A 27,795-nucleotide genomic window follows, 5' to 3' on the forward strand; every position below is an offset into this window, starting at 1 on the left:
CAACTGCCTAGAAGGGATTTGAAACTGAGGCTATTAATATTGGCTGCTGAAGCCACATTTGTGGTGAACGCGTATTAATCCGGAGAACGTTTCCATATCATAGTGCCTTATTGGATGAAGATATTGTTTGCCAATATGACTTGATTTATGAAGATATCTACAAAAAGAATAGAAACAAAGAATAGACTGAAACTAAGAAATTGCTGTAATATCTTTTTGAAATAAACTTACCTTACATTTACCTCTGAAGAAGGTTTTTCTTGTTTGTATGTTTCACTTTATGTTGTGAATATTGTTTATTGTGGTCTACACTATACACTTATTGCGTTGGTTGTTATGTAAATAGTAAATCACTTTATTATATTTTCATTTATAGTGTTTTAATTGGTCTTTACACATTATCTGAGCCTTATGCTGCTATTTCTGTTGACCTACTGTACAGTATTGGTGAATTCTTTGATTGTAGCTTCCAGGTGGCGGCTGGAGATCTCCTGGTATTACAACTGATCTCCAGCCGATAGAGGTCAGTTCACCTAGAGAAAATGGCTGCTTTAGCAATTGGACTCTATGGCATTGAAGTCCCTCCCCTCCCCAAACCCCACCCTCCTCAGGCTCCACCCCAAAAACCTCCTGCTGGTAGCGAAGAGGGACCTGGCAACCCTAGTTGCCAACCTCCCGGTGTTGGCAGGAGATCTCCTGGGATCACAACTGGTCTCCAGACGACAGAGATCAGTTACCTTGGAGAAAATGGCTGCTTAGAAAGGTGAACTCTATGGCAGTATACCCTATAGAAGCACCCCCTTCAAACTGCACCCTCCTCAGGCTTTGCCCCCTCAGGCTCTGCCCCCAAAAAACATATAGCAACCCTATGAATTAATAACCTCCAAAACATCCTGTTGTTAACAGCCTTGCTCAGGTCTTGCAAACGGGGGCCGTGGCTTCCTTGATGGAGTCAATCCTTCTCCATGTTGGGTCTTCCTCTTTGCCTGCTGCCTTCCACTTTTCCTAGCGTTATTGTCTTTTCCAGAGAGAGGGTATTTCAGAAGTAAACTTGTCTTCAAATCTCACCTACTAGGGTTTTATCACAAATTTGCCATGGAATGTGAACGAGGAAGGGGGAGATAGGGGTAAGATTAGGTGTGGTTTGTTCATGCACCTTGATATCTGCCTTGGGCACCTCAGCCACAAACCGGAAATTTGGGGCATTGTTGTGTGAGAACAAGAAAGGGACTGGTTGTTCAAGCCAGATCTGTAGAAGACTTTTTTCTTTCAGCCTTCACACCTTCAGCAGAATGAGGAGACATGAACGCTTTTGCAGGTTCATCATACTGTCTAACCAATACCTAAGCTGTAGGAGTGAGATTGTTTTTCTATTATCTTTGTGCTAAAATTGCAGTTGCTTGTTTTAATCACCAGCCTAGAGGTGAAACACCTTGTAATTCTTCATTCATAAGTGAACCAAACACCACATTGGGCTTCCAGAGGTGTGGCCCGAACCAGTCTCCTGGCAAAACCCAAGCTGAAAATGCCATGTTTATCTTCAGCAAGCCACTTCAAGCAATCCTTTCTTTCCTTCATCTTTTTGCTATGACTTTGAGACTTTCCCTTTCATTCTTTTATCTGTCTGTAGATATTAAGGTTGCACCCCTGCTTCATAAATGCAACAGTTTCAAGATTTGGCTTTACATTATTTTGGACAGTGCCTGATATCCAGATCTGCCAAGGTGGAATCCAGAACTCAGGTTAATATTAACCGTGTTTGGAGAAGGGACGTGCGAAGACCACAAAGCTCTTTGTCATAGTTTGGAGGAAGGCATGTGGGCAGACAGTGCCCAGATTAAGAGGTATTTGGTAGCTAGCAGTGACTCGTGTCCCTTCCTGACAAACTGTATTTGAAAATATGTATTTGTTATATTACATCCTGCTCTTGCATGGAGTTCCCAGTGATTTCCCATCCAGACTGTTTACTGTGTCCTTACCTGCTGAGTATCAATAAAACTGCACCATCTGCAGTTCTCAGGTTATTCATTGGTCCACCTTGCCCCAAAGTCTAGACCTTATGGGCCTTGCCTTCAAGGTCTTCCATGGCAGGTGCAGGATGGAGGAGTAGCATGTTTTCAATGTCATGGCGTCTGAGGATGACAAGCAGGTGCAGAGCAGAGTCAACGCAGCAGTTCCTTCTCCCCAGAGCAGGGGATTCACCGTGGAACTCAGCATATTCTTGACAGGCTTCTTTGTGTATCTTGTGAGAAAGTGACCCTGACCATATGTGCAATGCACACTTGGTCAGCAAACAGGAAGCTGGTCGTGCTCCCTTGTTCTCCAGACTCCTCTGATAAGCTGAGTGCAGGACTTGGCGCTGCAGGTGAGAATGTCCCCATCTGAACCAAACTTTCTGGTCTATTTGGTAGAGGAGAGACTACCTATGGCTGCGTTTTCACTGAGATGGTAAACCTGTGCCTTCAGACTGGCAGGGAGCTGGCACCATTGGGCTTGCCTGACTGAACGCCCTCCCTCCAAAACAAGCTGTGCCACCTCCCAAACATAGGTTTGTGGTCTCCGTAAGAATGAGGCCTGGGCAGAGCGATGTTTAGAAACTCACCTGTTGATCAAAGAGGCCAAAGACTTTTCATGGAAAAAATTCTTGCTTCTTTCATGACAGATTTCACTCCATGTCTATGCCCTAAAACCAAAAAGTCCATGTGTTAGGTAAGAGATTTCCAAAGGCGGCAAGAATAGACCTTTTGCAAAATATGGAGGGTCTCTTCCCACTTATTTTTCAGAACCACACTTCAGATGTTTGAGTGTCAACACCTGAGACACCAATGAGATAAACATGTTCACAGATGTGTGCGTGACACAGAGACAAGTGTCCACACAGAGGCAGTCTTGGGGAGGAGGCCCTATCACTGATGTCTCTCAACTGTTCTTCCTCGGACATTAATGTGATGGAGCAGCTTGAGCCACCTAGGCATGACTGCTGAACGTTCCACTGATCCATCCACCACAGGTGGGCAGCTTCATGGCAAAGTCCATATTTATTTATTTAATTTTCCTAGGCTCCTCCCCCCAATCTTTGACCAATTTAAAAAAGCAGGAAGTTATGAGGGAAATAAAGCAAAGATTATTCCGTCTGGATTTCAGCAGTACTCAAATACAGCACATTGAGTTTGCCCTACTGCTGCAGTGGGAATACCTCCCCCAGAAGTCCTTCCCATATATTTTAACGTTTTGACCCTTCCTAACCAAAGGCACGCTTTTACTTTTGCGAGACTGAACGCATTCCCTACTTAGGTATTGAATGATTGTTTTTTTAAAAACTCATTTTAGCAACCTTCTTTGTGACTGTGGAGCCAGGGTGGTTGAAACTTTCGATCACCTGATCCTCTTTTGTAAGAAGTGGAAAGCAGAGAGAGAGAACCCTATGGATTTTGCCTATTTTAGTAAAGAACGGTCTCCCCTTAAAATCTTGGATTATACCATTTATTTTATCAGATCTCGACTCAGATACTTAGAAAGTACATCCGATAGCGAAATATGTAGCATACGTAATGGCCCTCAAGTTATCAAATAGCTCTGATAATGTAAGTTTATCCTGTACCACAAACGGATATAGTATTTTATTAACTGTGTTTATTCTAAAATTGTAAAACTGCTTATTTCTATGTTTCTCTGGTTCTCTAAACTATGAATGCTTAAGACTTTGTCAATGAGCAATGAAGATTTTTTTGGACTATTTATTTATTTATTTGCCCACCTTTCTCCTGAGCTTCTCGGGGTCCAAGGCAGTAGAAATAATATAAAAATGTTTTTACAAAACAAACATTTAAAATGTTAAAACTAGTCTAAATCACCTCAAGCCACTCACCCAAGGGTATTCTACCTCTGCCTAGGCTCAGACTGCCACCAAAGCATATGATAAGCATGTCATTGGGGCAGGGGGAGAATAAGCTTCAGTCCAAATAGGCTTTTTGTCCCTTCGTCTGCCTTTGCTGATGCCTAGGTTTAGGGTTGCCAACCTCCAGGTGGTGGCTGGAGATCTCCCGGGATTACAATGGGTCTCCAGGTGACAGAGATGGTTCGCCTGGAGCAAATGGCCACTTTGGAAGATGGACTCTATGGTATTATACTCCACTGAAGCCCCTCTCCCCCCCAAACCCCATCCTCAGGCTCCACCCCCCCCCCCCAAACTCCAGGTATTTCCCAATCCAGAGCTGGCAACCCTAGATGAGAGAAGGTTATTGGAAGCAGAACTTTGGCCTGTATGACAAATTTCTTTTCACACTCACCTGGTTCAGCAAAAGCCTGCAACGTTGTGCAATAAATGCTAGAAAACTTGCACACACAGCTGCTTCCCAATCCAGTACACAAAGAGCCTAAGTATGCACAATACACAATCTGTATTGTTCTGGCTGGGTCCAGCTGAAGGACTTTCTATCAGGCTTGAGCTGTGAGCTCCCCACTGGCGACTCAATTCCCAGGTGTGTGGAGGCCTTGGCTAGAAGTGGGACCGTGGCACATAGTGAACAACATGATGCTCACACCATTTTCCTAGATTGAAATGGTCTAGGGAGGGGGATGCTGTTTGTTCCAGTGGGGAAATCTACATGGAGTCGTCAGGATACGTGGAGCTCCCAAAAGCAAATAGCAACTCTCCAGAGGCATTTTGCTGGGGGAAGGCCCCCACCTGCTGTGATTCCCATTGGAACTGGACTCCCACTCACCTGGGAACTGAGTCCCTAGAATGGGCACATCTGTTGACAGTCTGCATGCCTGCCAAATGGAGTCTGCAATGTTTGAATCAACCTTAAAGGCGAGGGGCCCATTTCTCTAGAATTCCACAGGCATATTAGGATATAGTTGCATGCAGTTGGCACAGGTTTATTCTGACAATGGTGTTTGGCGCTGTGTTGCCGGTTGGCACCATCAAGAGCAACCATTAAAAATAGCACCGTAAAAGCCTCTGAGAAAAAAGAATGCAAGTTTCTAGCCCTCATGGCTGCAAATACAAGTGTGACACATGTGACACAACAAAACAGTTACTAAAGGGCATGGTATGGATTCAACTGTGGGATAACCAGGCTGCTTTTCTGTATGAGCAAGGAAGCCTAGTGGTAGTTGCTGCTGCTGATTCCTGGTGTGCCGGTCTAAGACTGATCTCCTCCTGGGGACACATTATAGGCTTTGAATGATTTGCCTGTCTTTAAAAAGCAAGAATGCATTGCCCAAGTTGTCTCAATGCGCTTCAACAAGCCCCTTTTGTCAAATGAGGCCAGAATAAGATGTGTTCGGAAGTACCAAAAGATAAACCACAACTTTTCCCTTCCCCCTTGCCATTCGGGCCCGGGCCGTCTAGATATAAGGACCAGGATCATAGTGCCTTTTCCACATCAGAATATGGTGAATGATTCTCCTTCCAATGGGTTGGAACCAACCAGCTTTTGGCTGACCAAACTAAAAGGCTATGCTGGGGATCATGGGATCCACATGTACCCCCCCCCCCAAAAAAAAAGCCATGCATGAAGTAAGGAGCAGAATTGGATGTGACCGAATGAGAAAGTTGACTGGATCCAGCCCATTACGTCTACTTTGCATGTGCTGCCAAACTCAAAAGAAGTCAACAAAAAGCAATCAAACCTTTCAATGGACAAGGGGAAGAAATAAACACATCTGCTTTCAAGGCTATATTTTGAAAGTGTAATTTCTCTTTTGGGTTAGAAAAAAACCAAGAAAGATTCCTGACCAATTAATGTTTAACAATTTTAAAATACATTTGAGTCCATTTACATTGCCATTTGCTTAAGAAAAAAGAAGTGTGTGTGTGTGTGTGTGTGTGTGTCTGAATACTTTTTTTTTTCCAAAATAAAAAAGAAAGACATGAATGTACACATTACATTGGTTTGGCACTGGTATGATCATTTGTTAAAAAAACATTTTTTTTTGTTCATATCGATCATGTTTTGTACAAAACTGTAAACTATTTTCAAGTTTGTTCTTTAAACATTAGTTCATTGTCATCTTCCAAAAACTGTCACTGTGAAATTAACAGGAGCACTAGAAAAAGAAAAAAAATAAGCAAACAAATATCTTCAAAGGAGACAGTTTTTGAAAGGACATGCAGTGATGCAATTGGTGAAGACGCGCTTCCTGCAACAGCGGCTTCCCTTCTGCAGAATGTGGTTCTCAATGGCTGTCCAAACACAGGAAGTGGCTGCTTGGGAACAGGAAGTGTTTGCTCACCAATCACATATTCACACCTGTAGAGTAGACAAAGATGGCTCTTTAGGTAATTTAATTTTATTTCTTTTTTTTTCTTGATTTTTCTTGCCTTTTAATACAAAAAGTCTACATCTAAATCACTTTGCTAGAAACATTTTTTTTCCTTTTCTGTTTTATACATTTTTAAAGCAGAATCCTGCTTTTGTGGGGGGAAAAGAGAGACAAAGATCGTTTTGTTTCATGCAGGAAAAAAATGCAAATTAAAGAAAGACCATAAAAACAGGTGTTTTTCCCCCCCTTTTGTCATTTTGGAAACACTGTACAGGATGCAAAGCAGCCACCCAGAGAAGGTTAAAGATGGTTCAGAGCAGTTCCTTCCACCACATACACTCCAATGCCATGACAGTGACGCAGGTCTCCTTCCCTGATTTCCTCCTTTGATTTTAAGTTCTAGCCTCCCATTTGCAGGTGATGTTGCCTCTTCACTGGCTGTCAGATTTAGGTGGAGGCTTCTTAAATCAGCAGCTTGCCTGCCTCATCATCTGAAGACCCAGTTAGGTGTTCTCCTTGCCTATGCCGTTTCGCATCGTAGCGTGAAGTTGTGGATGCCACCTCAACCTTTCCATTGATTGATGTGTAGCCTGTCTTGCTGAATGTTTGACATATTTTGTGTTTTTGCTGAATTGCCATGCTGAATGTTAACAACCTAGCTTCCCTTCTGGAGAGAACTCACCTGTTCATGGAGAAATTACCCAGTATGCCAAGCAATATCTCCTGTTACCTACAGCACAAGATCTCACCAGCATCATGGCATCCACATGCGCCTACCAACAGCTTCTTAATACAGTTCTGAAAATGTCCTGAGCTTGCCATCCTCCAAGTCACTTGGCCTTAGTTGGTTGACAAATTTCCTGTAGTTTTCTCCCTGTCTTGACAGAGAGAGACCAATACTGCCATGTTGGACTTAGAGAATAAGCATTAAAACATAGACAATGCAACAGGTTCTAGGGGATTGAGGTCCACCCTTGTTAGAGTATGAAACACTTCAAATTCCACAACATGATTCATTGGGCAGAATGAAGTCATTTTTGTAATGCAGAAGCTTGTATATTCTTACACGTGGCCCATGAAAGGTAACACATTCTCAGTATCTTTTTTTTATTTCAAAGACACTAACACATTCAATCTCCTGCCTCCACCTAAAACACATAATTGATTTGCCTTCAAAACAAAAAGATCTGCATGATTTGTCTTGTTTAGGGCTTGATCTGAAAGGGGCTGGCCCTCTTTATCCCAATAAAGCATAGGGATGAAGAGCATTATTATGGGAAACCCAATTTCACGTAAACTTTGGGACCCTGTCTTGGGGTAACAACATCAGGAGTGAATCTGATCTCATCCTTGTGTGAGCAGCTGCACCAGACCAAGGCCTTCCTGAGTTGCTTTTGATTGGCGGGTCCTGATTTCACCACCCACCCACTGCAGATTCATTCAGACACTGTTGAGCCCCTCTTTATACCACAGTGCACATTAGAACCTCCAGTTTCTACAAACATGTGTCCCATAAATATCTCAAGCCATACGGCCTTTTAGACAAGTGTTTTAGGAATAGCAGATAGGTAGCAAACTCTGGGCTGGAAAGAGCGAGAGAAAGCACACTTTTTTTCTGGAACAGGATGTAGACATGGTACCTCTCAATCATCCAAAGCCTTAGTGAATAGGGTTGCCAACTCCAGGCTGGAAAATTACTGGAGGTTTGGGACAGATCCTAAGGAGGGTGGAGTTTGGGGAAAGGAGGAATCTCATAACAGATGTGGTGCTCTAGAATCTACCTTCTGAAGCTGCCAATTTCCTCAGGGGAACTGATCTTTGCAGTTTGTAATCCTGGGTGAACTCCAAGCTCCACCTGGAGTTTGGCAAACCTATTAAAGAAGCATGTGGGAGGAGAGATAGAGGAGGCTGTTCCATACCACTGTGAGGAAGAACCACTGGAAAGGCCTGCATGAGGCACTGCTGTGTGCCATATCCCTCCTCTCTCTGGCCTTTTCCCTGAGCATTCAGCCCTCATCCTTCTGGCAACATAGCAAGAAGGCCCATGCCTATCCTTCCTTTCTATGGTTACTTCTAAGTGCACAGTGGTAGCAGCAGAGGCGCCCTGGCAGTACTGGGAGCAGGGTTGCCAAGCTCCAGGTACTAGATGGAGATTTCCTGCTATTACAACTGATCTCCAGCCGATAGATATCAGTTCCCCTGGAGAAAATGGGCACTTTGGCAATTGGACTCTATGGCATTGAAGTCCCTCCCCTCCACAAACCCTTCCCTCATCAGGCCCCACCCCAAAAATCTCCAGGTATTTCCCAACCCGGGGGTTGGCAACCCTAACTGGGAGTGGTATCTTTGCAGGCTGGGATCCTGGGACAAATATCTCTGGCCCTGCATTTGAGGCACAGTCTTCTTGTCCAGTGCCATTTCCAATCATTTTAACCATCTTCCTTGCCCATAACATCTGCACATCAGAGGATGGAAAATTTATTCACTTTTGACTGGAATCTCACACTATTTCCACATGCAAACGGCTCGTGCTGTCACGGCCACATTATGCTCTAGCGCAGTCAGCTGAATAAAACAGAGATCGTTGGAACTCTATCCAACCATGTGGCAAAAGAATCACTGGGTGCCCCACAAGTAACACTGCCCTAGGGACTGGCCTAGAGGTCCTGGAGCTGTCTCCAAGCTATTGTCTGAGTGTCTCCCAGAACAGGAGTGCAAAATGTATCCTTAGTTTTGGGGAGCCATATATACGCTGATAGGCATAATGAAAAGAAAGAAGGGAATATGGACCAATTCCTCTCCCAAAGCAAGGATGGAACAATCCTCTCCTTCAAAATCTCTTGTCTGCTCCTTGGCCCGTCCCAGATTCACAGTATAATTTCCCTCACATTCAGACCTTCTGAATTCCACAGGAGCTCAGCCACCTGTTTATATCTTGAGCAGCTAGGCCACTAGTTATGGGCCAACTGAGGAACTGAGCAATATATACTTAGTCTGAATCAGACATGAGAGGATGGCCAACTTGGGTTGATCATCCTTACCTTAAGGCCACCGCCAAAGACACAAAAACAATACGGCCAGATTGAAAAAGAGGCATTGAACATCCCATGTGAATGTCTCCCAAGGTCTTATAATTGATTTTTTGATTGAAACAGACCATGAACTCCTGCTTTCAACGGTGATCTCACCATTGAGGAATCCAACAGGAGGGGGAGGTCTCCTCCCTCATGCTTAAAAAGAGGCTTGAAGGACCTTTGCCATCTGAGGGCCCCCACCAGCCAGGCCATGGAGAGCATGGAATGGATGAAGAGTTTATTAAGAGCCCAATCAATGGAAGGCCAAGTGAATTTGACCCATGGGGCTCAAAAGCAGTCGTGGGCAATACGCAATTGAAAGGTTCTATTAAATTGGGGTGTGAGTGAGATTTAGATAGTTTCAGAGATATTCAAATCTTTTCACTACTTTTCAATACAAGTACATGAGTTTTTTATATGAGAAATGTAGGAATGAGCGTCTGGCTTTCCCAGACACTGGAATTGGGTTTGACTTTAGATAGCACTGCTTGTTGAACCTGATTATAGCATGGCTGTGAGACATTCAGAGTGGAAGTCTGGGAAAGTTTGATTTTGTGCAAGGCCATGCCCCCTCAGTAATCTCAGACTTTGTCCATGCAAAAGCACATAAGCACATCAACCCCCATGTCATGACCCATCTTGGTTTTGCACCACTTTTGGGTTTTCTTACCAAAAAAATCCAGTCAAAGGCCCCAGTTTTCATGCGACAGGCCTGGCAGCCAGACTTTGCACTGCCCCTCTACTCAGCCATTGTCCTGTTAGAGAGCAGTCGCTTCTGAAAACCTTTCACCGGTGAATTTGCAGCCATGCAACTTCGAGGCTCTTTGCTCACATTGTTTGCTAATGCCCTTTCCAGCCACTTCACAATCCCATTCTCAAGTCAAGCCCCTCCCCCACTTAGTGGGGGGTGTTGTTGTTTTTTGGCACATTGCATATTAGATATGAGAAGAGCACAACTGCACTGTTGCAACATAGATAATCAACTTTTTTTAAAAAAATCTTACAACTATGGGAGGAGCCATGTGCATGCCCAGAAAACACACACACACACATACACACAGAACGGAGCGGAGGGACCAAATTGTGGGCAAAGGGATGAAATGCAATATGATGTTGCTGGTGTGAGCACAGCCTCAGCATGAGGCTCGTGCCTCTCATGCTCCCTGCACACTTGCGCATAAGACAAAAGCTCACTGGCAGCATGATGCCTCCCACAAAAAAATGGCCTGACTGAATTGCTCCTGAGTTGAAAGAGAGGAAAGGACTCAGAGGGACTTTCCTCTAAGCAGGATCTTTGGAGGCTCCTCAGGATTACAACAGGGGCTTAGGTCAGGGCACACAGACGACACTCTGCAACAGCAGGGCAGGCGCTGCTTTTCAAGTACCCCACCACTAAGCCAGTGGCCTTCTCCAGCCTCTCCTCTTGCCGGGTGTCTTGAGATTCGACCTCTCTGCAGCTAGAGACAGAAGCCAGCCTCCTCCGTCCCACCTCATGCTCTCTTGCATCCTGCAATGGGGAGGGCTAGATCTCACTCCTCCCCATGCAGAGAGCTGCCATACCTACTTATTGAGCCTGTGACATGTTTGCTGCGGTAGCAGGGCTGGGCACCTCTATGCCCCAAAGACTCGCTGCTTTGAAAGATCACAGCTTGTTCCTTTCCCCTTTGAACTTGCCAGTCCTTCTGTCTCATAAATCTTTCACAAGGAGAACGGGGCAGTTGGGGACTAGCATGTCCGACCGAGCTCCAGGCCAGGGATTTAGCTCTTGCTTTGCCTGCCATGTTCTCCTCTGGGCTGATTTGGGAGGAGCAGCAACCAAAGAGGGGAGGGGGTATTGCACACACATCTGTCCCTGCTTCTCTCGCCTGTTTCCCTCTGAGACACCTTGTAGCCAAACTCTCTTTCTGCAACATGACCACTGGACCTTGCCAGCTGTTCATGCCACCTTTCTCCTGAACTTATAGAACCACACTTATTTGGTTTAAAATAAGACATTGTTAAATGGAAAAAAAAACAAACCCAAGCAAATGCTATATACAGCCCCTTCCCACCCTCCTATCCCCACCCCACATCCTCCCATTCTTTGTCCCCACAAAGTGGCTCCCTGGCCAATCCCATATCATCAACCATTGCTCACCCTTTGACTGGGTGGCATGGACCTTTGGCGCAGGGAGTGACCACCTGCTTTGGGGCTCTTACTGGCAATTAGGATGCACCTTATTATCCCTTTCTGAGCTACCACAGAGCCCTATCAGTGCCCTCCCCCCACCCTCAGTCAGAATACTCTTGGAATCTATACAGGCCAGGGGGTTGCTTTAAGACTCCCTAGCCAAGGCCCTCCCACAATCCCATCACTCCCCCCCCACCTTGAATTGCATCCCAGGCTGCTTGCTCTCCCCTCCAGCCCAAGAGACTGGTTTCCAACCTCCCCTGTCTAGCTGGCACCACACACTTTATTTCCCCAGAATTTCTCTGATACACTGGCCAAAGCTCAAAATCTATCACCCCCCTTGCCAAATTACCAAACAGTAGGAACTTGGGGGTGATCACGGCAGAGCAGGGGAGAGCTGAGCCCTGGCCCCACTTAAATGTGCCAGATATGCCGATATTAGGAGCCTACAAGATGGATGTCCATTGAGACACTCCTCTTAGTTCCAAGGATTGTGTACTTTTCCCATATCGGGGACAGGCAACCTTCTGGTTGAAGCTTTGAATCATAAGCATAGAATGTCTTTCACCCCCAAAGCTGTCCTTTTCTCCATTCACATGGCATTTGATCAGCATGTTCATTTCCCTTTGTTCTTCCTCCATGGAGGAAGGAGTGGAGTGTGGAGGGGGAAGGGGGTTAACTTGGTAGGATGACAGTCCCCAATTCAGAAAAGTCCCTGAGTGACGGCCCTATGCCAGCAGCGGGAAATGAAGCACACGTGTTGGTTGCGCTGTCCTGAGATTGTCCTCCTTTCCCCCACCTCGCAAAAATGAATTTTGATGACTATAAAACTTCACGTTGCTCCTCCAGCTAGTCCACAGTGACCCAAATGAGCAACCGGTTGAGCGATCCCGGTTGTCGCCCAATTTTCACTTGTGCGAAGATACTCTCTTCTCCCTTGTGGTTGCATCCGCATCACAAACAGAAGCAACCCGTGCTTTTTGCACAGGCTGTAGAGCAGAGGATCAGCCCAAATGGTCTTGAAATCCTGAAGTTCGGGGTGGCCTGGAAGAAGGCTGAGCAGCAACTGTGGCTCATTAGCCTCCAGCCATTGGAGAAGATGTCGGTCAAACTCTTGCTGAGGAGACAAAGCCTCGTGCGGGAAGCCCTGGCTGCTTCTGAACTGTCAGGATGATTTCCAAGCAAGTCCTTGACGGAAGGATAGAATCGTAAAAATAGGGCTATTTTTGGTACAGGAGGTGACTAGGTGGAACTGCAGTCAATGAAAGACGTTAGTGATGGTGACAGACGCACAGAACGCAGGAGTTGCAAGGGACAGCTCTGGTCCTGTAGCCAAACCCTTTGACCAAACAGTGAGAAGTTTGTGGCTGCTGTGGGGCAGCTACTAAACGATGATGGCCTCTACCCCCCTCCCCCACAATTTGGCTGGTGCCCTCCTTTCCTTGGTCGAATGTACAAAGGTTCCTGCTTTGCAGCAAATGAGGTCCGAATACAGCAGACAGAGGTGCAGTTGCTAGATTTGCACGTCTGAAGCAAATGCACATTTGCGAGTGACAGAGAGACTCACACACACCACTAATGACCCAAAATGGGCCTTGCTATCATGGATCAATTCAGGATTTCTTGGTACAAAAGGGGATCCAACAACCCACCCCAATATGCAGAGAACTGTTCTGTGTTTCTCCACAAGACATTCTCAGCCAAAAGCATCAGTCTTTCATGAGCTCAAACTCAGCTAAAGACACACATGCTCGATACAGCATGTAGCTGTAACATGCAGCATTGATGTGTTACCCCTATTCCCAACAAGAAGCGCATCCCCAAATCTGGAGTTGACCAGATAACATTGGGCAGAGCATGGAAAGCTGCCCATGGAGGGGGTGGTCTCAGAGGGGGATAACTCTTCACTGGTTTAGCTGGAGTAGTAGCTGAAATGCCTGACTAGGACCTGGGAGACCCAGGTTCAAATCCCCACCCGGCCATGAAGTGCACTAGGTGAACTTGGACCAGTCTTTCTCTCTCAGCCTAACCTACCTCACTGGGTTGTTGTGAGGATACAATGGGGAAGGGAGAACTATATATGCCACCCTGAGAATAAGGGCAGAATAAAAAAAACGCACTCAGTAGATGGTGCACATGAAGTTGGAGGATCCTTCAAAACTTTGTAACTCACTATAAGCACAAAGGATAAAAAAAGTTGCATTTATTTTTAGTATGGCATTTGCATCTGCTGAGGTGGAATGTCCCTTGGCTTTTTGAGATGCTCCCAGTTCGAGTCATCTGGCACCAAGAATGGAGAAGGGGATGAGGAAGATGCTGGAGATGGAAAAGGGCAATTCTGGATCAAGGCAAAGTGTGTGAGGAGAGAGTGGTAGAGAATAGCAACAGGAGTCCTCAAAAGAGCTGACGAAGCTTGTGCACGTCTGGGTTTGTTTTTCACATGGTATTGACTTCATGCAGTGATGAAGGGAAACACTGAAGCCAAAATGTCCAAAGTGCTTAATGCAATTCCTCATCATGACTTGGTAGCAATAAGATCTGAGGCTTGAGACAAGCAGATGAGGATTCTTCCAAGCACTGCTGAGCTGCTTGGCCGCTTTCACTTCCTTGCAGACCTGTGCAGTTTCCGGCATGCTTCACCAGACTTCAGGCATTCCCTGGGCATCCGAAGGAAAATTGGGGTGGTAAGGGACAGTGCTTTGGGCATGCCTCTTCTACAGCATGCCAATTCAGGCCATGATGGGAAATCAAGGTTCACTTGAAGGATTGGGCATTAGATCTCCCCCCCACACACACACAAAAAAAACCCCTGGTTCTTTCTTGCCACAGAGTTTGGGAGGATCTCCCATAGCTTTCTCTGGCTAGAAATGAAATGAGCCAATTCCAGAACCTTGTCTGCAGAAAGATGCTGCCCCAGCCTTGATCGCCACAGCTGCCACCATTTCCCTCCCATCTGGGGACACCATGTTATGAAAGCAGTAAGTGTCACCATCTTCTGAGTTTAGCTGCCTGAACATACCTGAGGCTGGGATTCACCCTTACATTCCTGGGACTCACAATACAACCACAAGACTTCCCACATTCCAGATATACCTCACCAATACCTTCTTTCTACAAAAGACATTACAGCTCCCCCCCTCCCCAGGCCAGAAAATGTGTTTGCACGCGTGCACGCACACACAGACGCTCGCACATTTGCACCAGAAACAAAACGACAGCTCCCAAACTCCTGAAAAAGGGGAGAGGCAGCTTAGAAACGTGCCTTTGATTGATGTGGGCCTTCCCTCCCTGCCCCGCCCCTTTCTTCCCCTTCCCTTGGATAATTTCCTGTTTCTGCCCAATGGGGATGCAACGTAGACATTTCCTTTTGAGAAAGCTTCTCATAGACTCCGGAGACAGAGAGAGAGAAGAAGAAGAAAGGCAGTTCATGCTGTGTGAGAATGCAGTTCCTTCTTCAAATGAAATAAATGAGAGAGAGAGAGAGAGAGAGAGAGGAAAGAAAGAGAGAGAAATGACCCCCAGAACAAGGAAGTGAGAGTTTCACAAGCCGGTGGAGCTTAATAACTGTGCATCTGTCGGCACCTTCCAACTTTACCACACTCAGCGCCACCCTATTGATCGAGTCAACTGCAACATTGGGGGGTGGGATGCTTTGTTTTTCAGGAGGAAGATGTTTTTCCCCCCAAAGTGGTGAAGTTCATCAAGCAAGAAACTCAAAACCAACCAAGAGAAAGATGACCCTGTTCATCCCCGAAACCAACCCCTCCCCCCTCCACATGCCCGTTTCCACCACACATAGGCTGTGTGTCGAATGTGCTGAAAAAGAGAAGAGATATCTAGGAGAAACTTAAACCAAAGGTGGGGAGGGGGAGAATTAAGCATTGGTCATAAGTAAGAGAAAAACCCAAACCCCAAAGACTGCAGCACTCCTGTGGTGTTGTCATAGTTTGAGTGTCTTTCCCTATTTCTCGCGGAGCCTGCAGGCATCAATTGACATAGTACAACCAGTAAACCAGGTTGAAGAATCCAAAGGTGATTGGGAAAATGATCCGTGACCACTTGTCAATGGTGCTGACATCTGCCAGGTCCGGGATTTTGAGCTTCAGCTTTGACGACCGCCGGCGGAGTCGGCAGTTAGCACGGTTGCGGGCGGCAGTGTGGTGGGACAGCGGGACGTGGCGGTCTAAGGTGGGGTGGTGTCCAAAGCCATCTCGGGAGGCCAGCGGCTTGCGGAACTGGATCCCTGATCCTTCAAAGGACATGACAGAGTTTCGGGAGTCTCCCACGGTGCTCATCATGTCCGTAGCCAATAACTCATTGTTCATTTCTAGAGTGCTGAGAAGGATGTTACCGTACGGGTCGACCTGGAAAAGACGAGAGACATTGTACGGAGTGAAAATTCAATCTGTTGTTGGAAACTGGGCCCCTAGGTGTAATTGATGGCTTGTTTTGGCAGCATCTGCTCAATGGCTTGTTGGTAGCAGGACTGCACGGAGACAATTCCATAGCGCTTTCACTCGGGGGGAGGGGGGTCACAGACTACAGTAAGAGATACCTGCTGCTTTCAACCAGGTCTCAGCAAAATGTATTTAACTTACAGCAAAACTGCAGTCCTATTTTTAGATTTCATGTAATAACGTTCAAACTCTAACTCTGAAAAATCCAGAAACAAACAATTGTAATGTGTGTGTGCGTGTGCGGGGCAGGGGGATAATTGGACAAAATGACTGGTGTTTGCCAAAATAAATTCCAAAATTTTTTGGAAGAAGTGTTGAGATATAGGATTACAGCAGCCAGAGTTTGCAAAATAGAAAGCCAAAATAGAAAGCCAAAGAGTGCCCATGCAGAGAGGCCTGGGAGAGCAAACTAACTGAATATGCAGTAATGGTAAAATTGACAAATTATGAGAACAATAAAAAAAATCCCTAAAAATGAGAACTAGAAAAGGAGATTATTGATAGAATTATAAATTCTGAAAAATCTTCTTGATATATTATATCAAATATGTGTCAAAAATGGGGAGGGGGACTTAATTGTCAATGTTTACGAAGTATTCTTAGAAACATAAAACAATAATTAAGTATTATTAGAAATATAAAACAATAATTAATACTGTATATACTTTTTATCTGTTTTACTTCATAACTCATTTTAAAACATTGTTTAATATAAATATTGTGTTTATTACATTCCAAAGCATTTTATGATTTATGCTAAAATATTACAATAATTATTGTTTAATGGTCATTATTACTTTATTATATACTGCTCATAATTGCCATTGTCCTTTATTACATATTGTTCATAATATCACCATTGTTATATATATATATATTTCTTTTTCTTTTGGTGTAATAGATTTCATTGTAAATGTGGTCATGACATGGCCCTTTGTTTCTCTTTTCTTTCATGTTTTGTTTATATTCTTAAAAAATAAAAATAAAAAGGAAAGGTTAAAAACCCTCTGCCCCCACACTCCCCCACCCAGAACCTTCAGAACCTGCTTTGCAGATAGAAACCTGTACATGCTGAGACTTCCTTGCATGTCCTATGTGTCCCCCCACCCTGCTGCTGCAGCGAGAGTGTAAGAAGGAGACAAACCTGCTCTCTCATCCGCTTCTCCTCGTATCGGTGCCTCTCGTTATTTGCTCTGTTGATGCGCTCGCTCTGTTTCTTCTGTTGTTGAGGGCCTCGCCCAAAGAAAATGTAGTTGACAAACGCGTACTCCAGGAGTGCCAGGAACACAAACACGAAGCAGCCCATGAGATAGACATCGATGGCTTTGACGTAGGGGATTTTGGGGAGGGTCTCTCGCAAGTGGGTGTTGATGGTGGTCATGGTGAGCACCGTGGTGACCCCTGCAAAGACACAAGAGCATGCGCTGTTCCTCAGCAAGGGCTCTACAGCAAGGGATAACTCCATGTGGTTGGCTGCTAAGCAAAGGGTGGCTGCAGTCACTTTGCTTGAGCTTTCAACAGCGGTCCGTGCCTGGCATCTGTCTATATAGTGGATGTGAAAGAGGAGTGAAAATGGACAGACATGGTTCGCAGCAGAGCTTAACTGATGCTTGACATGCATTTAGATGAGATAAAAAAAACACATAAATTTCAAAGTCCAAATTAAAAATTTTAAATTTTGGGCCCCATTTTTCAAATGACTAATTATTATGTGTCATCAAAATGACTGGTCTCAATAGTTTTAATATCAGAGAGATATAAACCCCTTCACGAAGGACGGCTGTTAATCCTGTAAAAAAAAATGTTTTTTTAACTTCCCTGAAAAATCCTACCAATGGTTTGTCAGATGCATGATTTCCATAGACAAGCTCAAATTTTCCCTTTAGGCAAAACTCAGGAGGCAATGTAGAGATGGTCAAAATCCACCTGAGAGAAATTTCATGAATGCTGACGAAATTTCTGTAGGCAAAATTCAGTGGCAACTCGAAAACGGGCAGATGCAGCTTCCTTCTACTATAAAATTCCTGAGGGGGAGCCGTGTGAGTCTGCAGCTGCCAAAATAACAAACAGTCTTGTAGCATCTTAAAGACTGATGAGTTTGTTGTCGTAGAACCTTTTGTGGACTAGAGTCCACTTCATCAGATGCACATGATGTATCTAACAAAGTGTGCTTTGGTTCACCAAAGCTTATGTCACTAGGAATTCATTAGTCTTCAATGTGCCACAAGACTCTTTGTCATCGAATCTGTATTTGCTCATCAGGTAGGTAAGGCCCATCAATAGCTCACTAGCCTTGGTGACTACAGGAAACGTCCATATTTAGAGGCAGCAAGCTTCTAAATACCTGTGCTAGTGTGAGCCAGCGTGGTGTCGTGGTTAAGAGCGGTGGACTCTAATCTGGTGAATGGGGTTTGTTTCCCCACTCCTACACATGAAGCCTGCTGGGTGACCTTGAGCTAGTCAAACTCTCTCAGAACTCTCTCAGCCCCACCTACCTCACAAGGTGTCTGTTGTGGGGAGAGGAAGGGAAGGTGATCGTAAGCTGCTTTGTGACTTCTTAAATGGTAGAAAAAATCAGGATATAAAAATCAACTCTTCTTCTATTCCTTGTCCAATGGCCCTCCAGAGCAACTGGAGTGGCCACTGTGTAAAACAGGATTATGGACTAGATTGACCACTGGTTTGATCCAGCAGTGCTCTTCTTATGTAATAATAATAATAATAATTGTGTAGTGTGTATTTGCAACTGAGTCATGGCGACCCCAGGACCATGGGGTTTTCAAGGCAAGAGATGCGCAGTCATGGTTTGCATTGCCTTCTCTGCACAGCAACCCCCGCCTTCCTTGGTGGTCTCCCATCCCATAGCCAATCCTGCTTAGCTTCAAAGCTCTGATGAGACTGGGCTAGTCTGGGCTACCCTTCCCAAAAGGAACATTGCAAAAACCTGGGACAATTAGATAGCTGAGCACAAAACAGGGCCATCAGCAAGCTGTTCTTAAAACTGAGCTTCTTGGTGTTTTGTGTGAAATGTGACCTTCGTTGTCGGTGTCAGGTAGAGAGCTTGTTCTGCACTGACGGCTGTAGCAAACATACCATTTGAGGCGCAACTTTTTAACTTGACTGTTTTGCATATCAACATAATTTGCATAGTATTTAAATGATCCTGGGCCAGTCAGTAGTGGGTGAGCTGCTCATCTGCAGTACTCTTGTTTGAAAATGTTCCCTTCTGAGTGTGAAATCTTTTTGTCAGTCTTCAAAAACTGAAAAAAACAGCCTCTTGGTAGCTGCCTCCTAGTTCAAGCAGCACCCTCCAGTTTTTCTTAAAAGCTCAACTCTGCTATGCACCAAAAAGGTCTGTTGGCCCATCTCCAGCATACATGACATTTGCAACCAATTTGTAAAGGGAACCAGACAAATTACAAGGGAACCAGAAAAATACATAGAGGCCAAGAGGCCTATCAAAGGCCACAGTGGCAAATTGTGAACTGATGAAGCTACTTTCTACTGAGTCAGACCACTTGTCCACCTCCTCTGACTCGTAGGTGCTTTCTAGGGTCATGGGTAAAGAGGGGTTTTTCCCAGCACTGGCTACTTGTGCTCCTTTAAAATGGAGATGACAGGGATTGAACCAAGAAGCTTTCAGAAGGCAGAGCATGTGCTCTCCCATATGCCCTTCCCCTAAAGGTGAATTTTGCTTGATTCCACATTTCTCCATTATAAGACACAAAACTTCCCTTTTCAGAAGCAGTCTACCTCTGAATACCCATTGCTGGGGGTCAACAGTGGGGAAAAACCTTCCCATCCTGTTTGTGGCCTTGCTGGAAGCAACTTGTTGGCTATGGGAAAGGGGATGCTGGCAACTTTGCAGGTCTGATCCAGCAAGTTCTTCTTATGCTCTTCTTATGAAAAGGAGTGTTTGAGATACTCCATAAGTGATGAATGAGCAACATTTCAGACAGCCACATGGTCCTTGTTCTCTCTCCCTCCCTCAAGCCAGGAAAACCTAGAAAGCAGCTTGGAGACAAAAGACCTACCAAGGGCAACCCGGGCAGCAGAGGCATCATAGTTGATCCAAAAGGAGACCCAGGAGAGGATGGTGATGAGGATAGAAGGCATGTAAGTCTGCAGGATAAAGTAGCCGATGTTCCTTTTGATCCGGAAACTCAAGGATAACCGAAGGTAGGATCCTGGCAGAGAAATGATAGGTCAACTTTAGGAAATGGGCAAAGACAGAATTTTTTTTCTCTACAGTGGGAAGAATCTCTTACTTTTTGGTTCTGACTGCACAAATCCCAGCACTGGGGGGACGAGCTATCCATCTTAGGGAAGAGGTGCAATTTTTTCAAACCCCAGGGTATTTCCCTGCAAACTGTTCATTGATGGGGGTTAGGAAAGAAGATTAATTAAGAAGCCGCATTGGTCCCAAATTCCAGCTTGTTGCCTAAAGCTAATGTTAAATTACTGATCCTATACTGGGCAACCACCAAATAATGAGTGACATAAAAACAACACTTAGAAAGGCTTTACTGAACTGGCAAATGCTGTGGAATTTACAGTATAGGGCCGTAGAGTATGAATGGAAGATGTTAAAGCAGGATAGGCAAGAGAGCCCCAAATAACTCAATGAGCGACAAAGAACAGGAAGTAAATGCCACAAGTAAATAATGTGGTGTAATTTTGCACAGGTAAATGTAAAGGCATAATAAAAAAGCGGAAAAGAATACAGACATTCAAAAAGAAAATGACAAGAAACTTCAAGAATAACACAGAGAGGGAATCCAAGAGCCAAAGCAGAACCAGACCATAAATATCACAACACACTGAGCAAACCACAAAATTTGTCCAAGCTCTTTGCAGGCTGAATGATAAGCAAAAATGTGTTGGGGGAAAGAAAAAGATGGTGCTGGGCATGATGGAAAGCTGGTGACTGCAGGGTCTAGGGAGAAAGAAAGAAAGAAAGAAAGAAAGAAAGAAAGAAAGAAAGAAAGAAAGAAAGAAAGAAAGAAAGAAAGAAAGAAAGAAAGAAAGAAAGAAAGAAAGAAAGAAAAAGAAAGAAAAAGAAAGAAAAAGAAAGAAAAAGAAAGAAAGAAAGAAAGAAAGAAAGACCCAACTATTGCTGCTACCAGACATCATAAATGAGGCACTGGGATGGCAGAGTCAGGCTTCCTCTGCATAAAGGAGGAGGGCTCAGCCAAATGGTTTGAACCAAGCAAATGCACACAAGGAAAGACAAAATTTCTTCCTCAGAACAGGTCTCTCTCTTTAGGGTTGCCAGCCTCCAAGTGGTTGCTGGAGATCTCCTGCTTATAACTGATCTCCAGGTGACGGAGATCAATTCACCTGGAGAAAATGGCCGCTTTGGAAGGTGGACTCTATGGCATTATATTCCATTGAAGTCCCTCCCTTCTCAAACCCTCCCCTCCTCAGGCTCTACCCTCAAAATCTCCAGGTATTTCCCAACCCAAAGCTGGCAACTCTCTCTTTGAAATCAAATGATACAGCAATGCCTTTCGATCCTTCTGATCCAGGCAAGGGTATATTCTTTTACGGGGGGTTTCTGTGCCTGAGCCTTTCCCAGCTCCCCAAGATGATTGTTCTGCGGGTACTTTGAAAGGTTGCAATCTCAGTTGAATTTTATTTTTAAAGTTTTTTCTGTTTGAATTCTGTTGCTTTTAAAATTATGTTTTGGGGTACTGTTTTTATTGTTGCTACACCCTTGGTTCCAGCACTGGGAGAAAAGTGGCCTAATAAATGTTTTAAGTAAAGCAAACAGATAGAATAACAGTTTGCTAAACTGAAAACAAATATGAAAACACCAATCCAGAAGTTCTTCATTTTGCAAAGCTAAGCAGTTAGAAAAAGGCAAGAGAAAACTGGGGGGAAACTTGGAGTCATGGTTGCTAATCCTAGTAACCTGTGCCAAAGAACCATATTTAGAGAACATCCGAATGCCTATAAAATCCTTTTCTTGCCACCACTCTTTTTCTCTTCCCTGTCACTTGCTCCATAGAGGGTTAGGCATGTTTGCTGCAGCAAAAAGTAAACAGGAGTTATGTGGCACTTTAAAGAGTAAGATTTTATTCTGGCATAAATTTACATGGACTATAGCTGCTTTGTTAGATGCTGATGAAGTTAGCTCTAGTTGTGAAAGCTTCTATTGCAATAAAACCCTGTTAGCTTTTTAGGTACCTTAAGAGTCATGTTTATTTTTTTCTCAACCAATTGTCTCTCTCCAGGGCCATCCCTGCAGCTTTCCCCGGAGAGCCAGTATGGTATAGTGGTTAAGAGTGGCGGTTTGGAGTAGCGGACTCTGATCTGGAGAACCGGGTTTGATTCCCCACTCCTCCACATGAATGGTAGACGCTAATCTGGTGAACCAGGTTTGTTCCCCACCTACACATGAAGCCAGCTGGGTGATCTTGGGCTAGTCACAGCTCTCTTAGAGCTCTCTCAGCCCCACCTACCTCACAGGGTGTCTGTTGTGGGGAGAGGAAAGGAAAGCGATTGTAAGTTGGTTTGATTCTCCCTTAAGTGGTAGAGAAAGTCAGCATATAAAAACCAACTCTTCTTCTTCTCCTTCTCCTCCTCCTTTCCAGCCCTACCTACTGAAGAACCCTAAGGTAATGGAGTCTGTGGTTTATGCTCAAAAGTAGGGTTGCAAACCTCCAGGTACTAGCTGGAGATCTCCTGCTATTACAACTGATCTCCAGCCAATAGAGATCGGTTCACCTGGAGAAAATGGCTGCTTTGGCAATTGGACTCTATGGCATTGAAGTCCTTCCCCTCCTCAAACCTGCCCTCCTCAGGCTCCACCCCAAAAATCTCCCGCCAATGGCAAAGGGAGACCCAGCAACCCTACTCATAAGAGTGGGATATCTGTGGAAGTACCACCGCACAGAACTTCCTGTAACACTCCTGAATGTATACAATACAAGGGATTGCTTTTTAAATCAGGCCTGTAACTTCAGCTGATTAATCGATTAATAGTGCTAGCCTAAAAAACATTTTCCTGGAAGCAAGCCCTTGCTAAGAATATTTCAGTAGGATTCTGAGTAATCTTGCTTAGGATTGTTCCACAATATAAATGCTGGCCCAATTAATATCGATACTTCCAAAGCCAGCAAGAGTAGTTTAGGTGTCATTCTAGCAGAAGCATTTTTCTCGTACATACTGCAGGGGGAATGTCTCTTCTAAGGAGAAAGATGTTTTATGAGCCTGGGTGACAGATTCTTCAACAGCTACAGCAAGGCCTTAAGGCTACAGCCCTTCCTGGGAAGAAAATGTCTTGCTCCTTTGGTGCATGCACTGGTAACATCTAGATTAGATTACTGCAAGGCACTCTACTTGGGGCTGCCCTTGAAGACTGTCTGGAAGTTACAGTTGGTACAAACTGCTTCAGCCAGAGTGTTGACTAGAGTGGGTTGTAGGATCCACCTTCTACCATATAAACATACCCCTCTCATTCAAGTCATCTTCAAAGGCCCTGCTTCAGTTGCCCCTGCCATCTGAGGCTACACAGGTGGTGACTCGAGAAAGAGTTTTCTTCGTGTTGGCACCAAAACTCCCCAGGGAGATTCATCTGCCTCCCTCTATCGGTGTCTTTTGCCAGTAGGTGAAGACCTTTTTCTCCCACGACGGCCCAGCGCTGGCCTATCCCCCACCCAGCGACTTACCCAAGAGCCGGGAGAGCCGGTAGCCAGCCCAGCCCCGGAGAGAGCGAAGGGCCGGGTGGGGCATGCCCGGGAGGTCCACCCTCCGTCCCGTTTCCCCCAGCGGCTGGAGCCGGGGGAAAGAGGAGGCCCCGCCTGCAAGGGCCGGGAGCAGCCGAGCCAGCTTGGCGAGACCTTACCGGCCCATCCTCTCTCCCTCGCAGGACGCTGACCGGGGGGAGGAGCCGCCGGAGAGTCGAGGAGAGCGTGCTGGGAGGAGCCCACCAGCCAACAGGATGGGGCTGAGCTGGCGTCCATGCGCCAACCGCCCCACCCACCTGCCGGCCAGCTGATCATCGGGCGGGCAAGACTGGAGCGGGAAAGGGGCGGGCAGGGCAGCCCGGGCTGACGGAAACAGGGCTGATACTTGTAAACTCAGGGGAGCGGGACAAGGGGAGGAAACCATATAAAAGGGATTGTGGGGTGGAGGCAGAGGAGGATTGCCTGGGTAGGGCTGGTTGCGCAGAGCCCACAACACTGGCGGACTCAGATAGGGACAGAAGCTCCAGTTCCCCGACTGAGTGGTCTGAGGCCGAGGAGACCCCACAGCCCAGTGAGTCGGCAAAAGGGAAAGCACGCGAGGCCGCTACTGCGGGCTGGGGTCTCTACAGAGTGGTGGAGAATGCGGGCACAAGAGGGGGGTCACCGTGAAGAACCCCCCGCCCCAAATTCCCACACCGCCAGGTTGGCGGGCAAGTAGGCCCCTGCTGCGGCCAGCGCGTCTGATACCCTCAACCCCCGCCTCTCGCAGTCCCATGGAGGCCACGGAAGCCGGGGGTTCCAACTCAGCGGATTTGGGACAATTTGGAAAATGGCTGGCAGCGCAACAAAGCCTGCTCATGCAGGACATGATGCACCAACAGCAGGAGGCACAGCTTCGCCTCATGAAAGATATGTCGTTGCAACACCAGGAAGCGCAGGCAGCGCTGATGTGGGACATGCACAAGGCCTTCGAGGCGGGACGGGGCGCCACCGGAGGGGTCGGTGGAAAGGGGACACTCGGAAGAGTGCCCCCGATCCCTCTGGCCAAGTTAGGGCCCGAAGAAGATATAGACAGCTATCCCGACACCTTCGAAGTGACGGCCGAAGCCTTGGGCTGGCCCATAGAAAGGTGGGCTTTCATCATAGGGCCCCAGCTGACAGGGCCAGGCCAGGTGGCTTTGAGAGCAATGTCAAAGATGGATAGCGCCAATTACGACCGGTTGAAAGCCACCGTCCTAGAGTGCTACGCTATCTCCGAAGAGACCTACCGCCAACGGTTTAGAAGTATGACATGGAAGAAGGGGGAAACCCCTAGGGCCTTTGTGACGGCCCTCCGGGATGCAGCCTATCAGTGGTTGCAGCCCACCACCGCAGGGGAGCACACTATCAGTGACAAAATGATACTGGAACAATTGGTCCAGGTGGTGCCAACCTGTGCCCAAGATTTGCTCCAGTGTAACAAGCCCAAGACACTAGAAGAGGCCATGACGTTCTTAGAGAACGTGGCATCCCTGGAGATGCGAGATGGGCCCAGAAGGGAAAGTCGAGCAGGGAATAGTACCAGCTTACTCCGGGGAGGACGAGCATGGTTGGTACCTTGTGTCCTGAACAGCTTCAGCCCCCGTCTCTGGGTACCTCCTCCTGGGGCCCCAAGTCCTGTCCTAGGGAGTCCAATGGATGGGCCAAAGACGCCAGCCGAGGAAGACCCCAGCGCTGGAGAGCCAAAAGGGCGTGGGCCCTGCTACACCTGCAGTCAGTGGGGGCATTTTAAGAGAGAGTGCCCCCTCATGGAGTGCGAACTCGGATGGGAGGAGGTCATGCAGGTGGGAACTGGGGGGCCTGGCCCCCTCCGTTGATAGCCTCCGTCATGCTTCAGGGGAGGTCTGTACAGGCGTTGGTAGATAGCGGCTCTTCCATCTCTATGGTGCAGACTCACCTTTTGCCTGAGGAATTGTCAGTCATCTGGGTTGCGACAGTGGTTGCTTCCACCGGCACCTAGAGAAGTACCCCGTAGTGGCCATCGGCTTAGAATGGGAGTCTCGCTATTACAAATGTGAGGCTGCCCGAGTGGAGGCGTTGCTTTACCCGATCCTGATTGGGCAGGATGCCCCCTGCTTCCACGAGATGATACGTGCCCTTAGTTGCCATCGGGAGGAGGATCCAGTGAAGGAAACCAACCTCGGGGAAGAGAAAGAAGCCGACAGCCTGGGCCCTTCAAGAAGTGAGGAGACGACCGGAGGAACCCAGGGGATGTCTGAATGAGCCCAAGACTGGGTCGGAGACCCTGACTTCCAACAGGCCCAAGGCCAAGACTCGTCATTACAGGCCCTGTGAGGAATGGTGGCTGTGAGTGAGGGTCAGTTACAAGATGGGTGGCGGGCGGGGTGGTGGGTGCATATCGCCTTGCGGCGGGGTAGTTGGTATCGGATGGTGAAAGAGGCTGGGAGGGAGGTATATCAGCTGTTGGTACCCCAGAGATACCGGGAGGAGTTACTTCGTTTAAGCCATGACCACTCCTGGGCGGGCCATCAGGGGGTAAAGAATACCTTATCTCAGCTCTTGGCCCGGTTCTTTTGGCCTGCCATCTCCAGGGAGGTAAAAGCCTTCTGTCGGTCCTGCCCCCGGTCCCCGCAGTGGACCCAACAAGCCCCGCCCTGGGCCCTGCTTCACCCCTTGCCAACCATCCAGACCCCGTTTGAACATATAGGCATGGATTTTGTCAGACCCTTAGCCCGTATGGCCCGTGGGTTCCGGTACATATTAGTAATTGTTGACTACGCCACTCCGTTCCCGGAGGCAGTACCCTTGAGAAAAATGCAGGTGCCAGGGGTGTGCTGAGTGCTGACCAACTTGTTCGCGAGGGTGGGGTTGCCCAAAGAAATCTTGACGGACCGGGGGGCTTCCTTACGGGAGCCATCACGAGGCAGCTGTGTAGGGTCCTCGGCATATGACAAATCTTTACATCAGTCGCCCATGCCCAGACGGACAGGCTAGTAGAGAGGTTCAATAGGTCCCTCAAAGGCATGCTGGGAAAGTTAGCTGGAGACTGGCCCCAACTGTGGGACTTGTACCTTAGATCCTGTCCTATTCGCGTTGTGGGAGACTCTGCAGGCCTCAGCTGGGTTCTCCCCGTTTGAGCTGCTGTATGGGCAGAACCCCCGAGGGATTCTGGGGGTTGTGGATGGTTAGTGGGCCGAGCAAGAGCCTGTGGAGGAGGGGCAGGCAGCCCCAGAGTACATGAGGCAGCTACAAGAGAGGCTGCGTGTGGCCCCAGAGGTGGCTGCCCAGAACCTGCAGGAGGCGCAGCAAGCTCAGAAAACTTACTATGACCGGATGACCAAACCTTGAAACCTCCAGTTAGGCAGTCAGGTCCTGGTCCAGAGTCGAGTCTTTGGCCCAGGGGGCGGGGTACCTTGGCAAGAGCCCTTCGAGGTCACCAAGGTATTAGGACCTTGCATCTATGAGGTACAGTGTGGTCCGGGATGCCGACAACGGAAACAAGTACACCTCAATGACCTCAAAGAGTGGGTTCCCCAGGTAGTGGGGCAAGATCGATGTAGTCTGGGGGAGGAACCACTGGACTTACCCGAAGGAGAAGTACCCTGGGAGCCCGGTCGGCAAGAAGGGTTGATGCCTCAAGTTGACAATGACCTAACGGAAGAACAGAGGGCCCAGGTAGGGGACGTACTCCACCAGCAGGCCACAGCCTTTCCCCTTAGACCCGGGCATACCATAGTGGTCGAGCATGAGATCCGGACTCCTGAGGGCACGGTTGTGAGGGCACCCTGGAGGCCTATTCCCTGAAAGCGGTGGCAGGAAGTGGAAGCCGAGGTGGCTAAGATGCTAGAAATGGGGGTCATCAAGCCCTCGCGCAGTGCCTGGTGCAGTCCGATTGTGCTGGTGCCCAAATCGGACGGTAGTGTCCATTTCTATATCAATTATCGGGAGATGAATAAGTCAGCGCAGTTCGACACCTACCCCATGTCTTGAGCTGACCTCCTTATCGACCAACTGGGCACCACCCAGTACGTGTCAGCGTTGGACCTAACCAAGGGGTATTGGCAAATCCCAGTGCGACCCAGAGATCAGGAGAAGACAGCATTTGCCACACCCTCTGGCTTGTATCAATTCAA

General features: G+C 47.0%; 1 protein-coding gene across 1 annotated transcript in view; it reads right to left on the reverse strand.

Moving 5' to 3' along the window:
- Window positions 1-15,240: 15,240 nt before the first annotated feature.
- LOC130486114 (gamma-aminobutyric acid receptor subunit beta-4) overlaps window positions 15,241-27,795 on the reverse strand; it is a 73,746-nt gene continuing 61,191 nt past the window's right edge. The window contains exons 7-9 of the mRNA XM_056859315.1: window positions 20,006-20,158; window positions 17,116-17,372; window positions 15,241-15,878 (exon numbers count right to left, since the gene is read on the reverse strand). Of these exons, the coding sequence (XP_056715293.1) occupies window positions 15,501-15,878; window positions 17,116-17,372; window positions 20,006-20,158 (788 nt within the window). The 3' untranslated portion in view covers window positions 15,241-15,500. The remainder of the gene's footprint in view (window positions 15,879-17,115; window positions 17,373-20,005; window positions 20,159-27,795) is intronic.

This window comes from Euleptes europaea, chromosome 13 (assembly GCF_029931775.1).
Source record: "Euleptes europaea isolate rEulEur1 chromosome 13, rEulEur1.hap1, whole genome shotgun sequence".
Taxonomy (NCBI): domain Eukaryota; kingdom Metazoa; phylum Chordata; class Lepidosauria; order Squamata; family Sphaerodactylidae; genus Euleptes; species Euleptes europaea.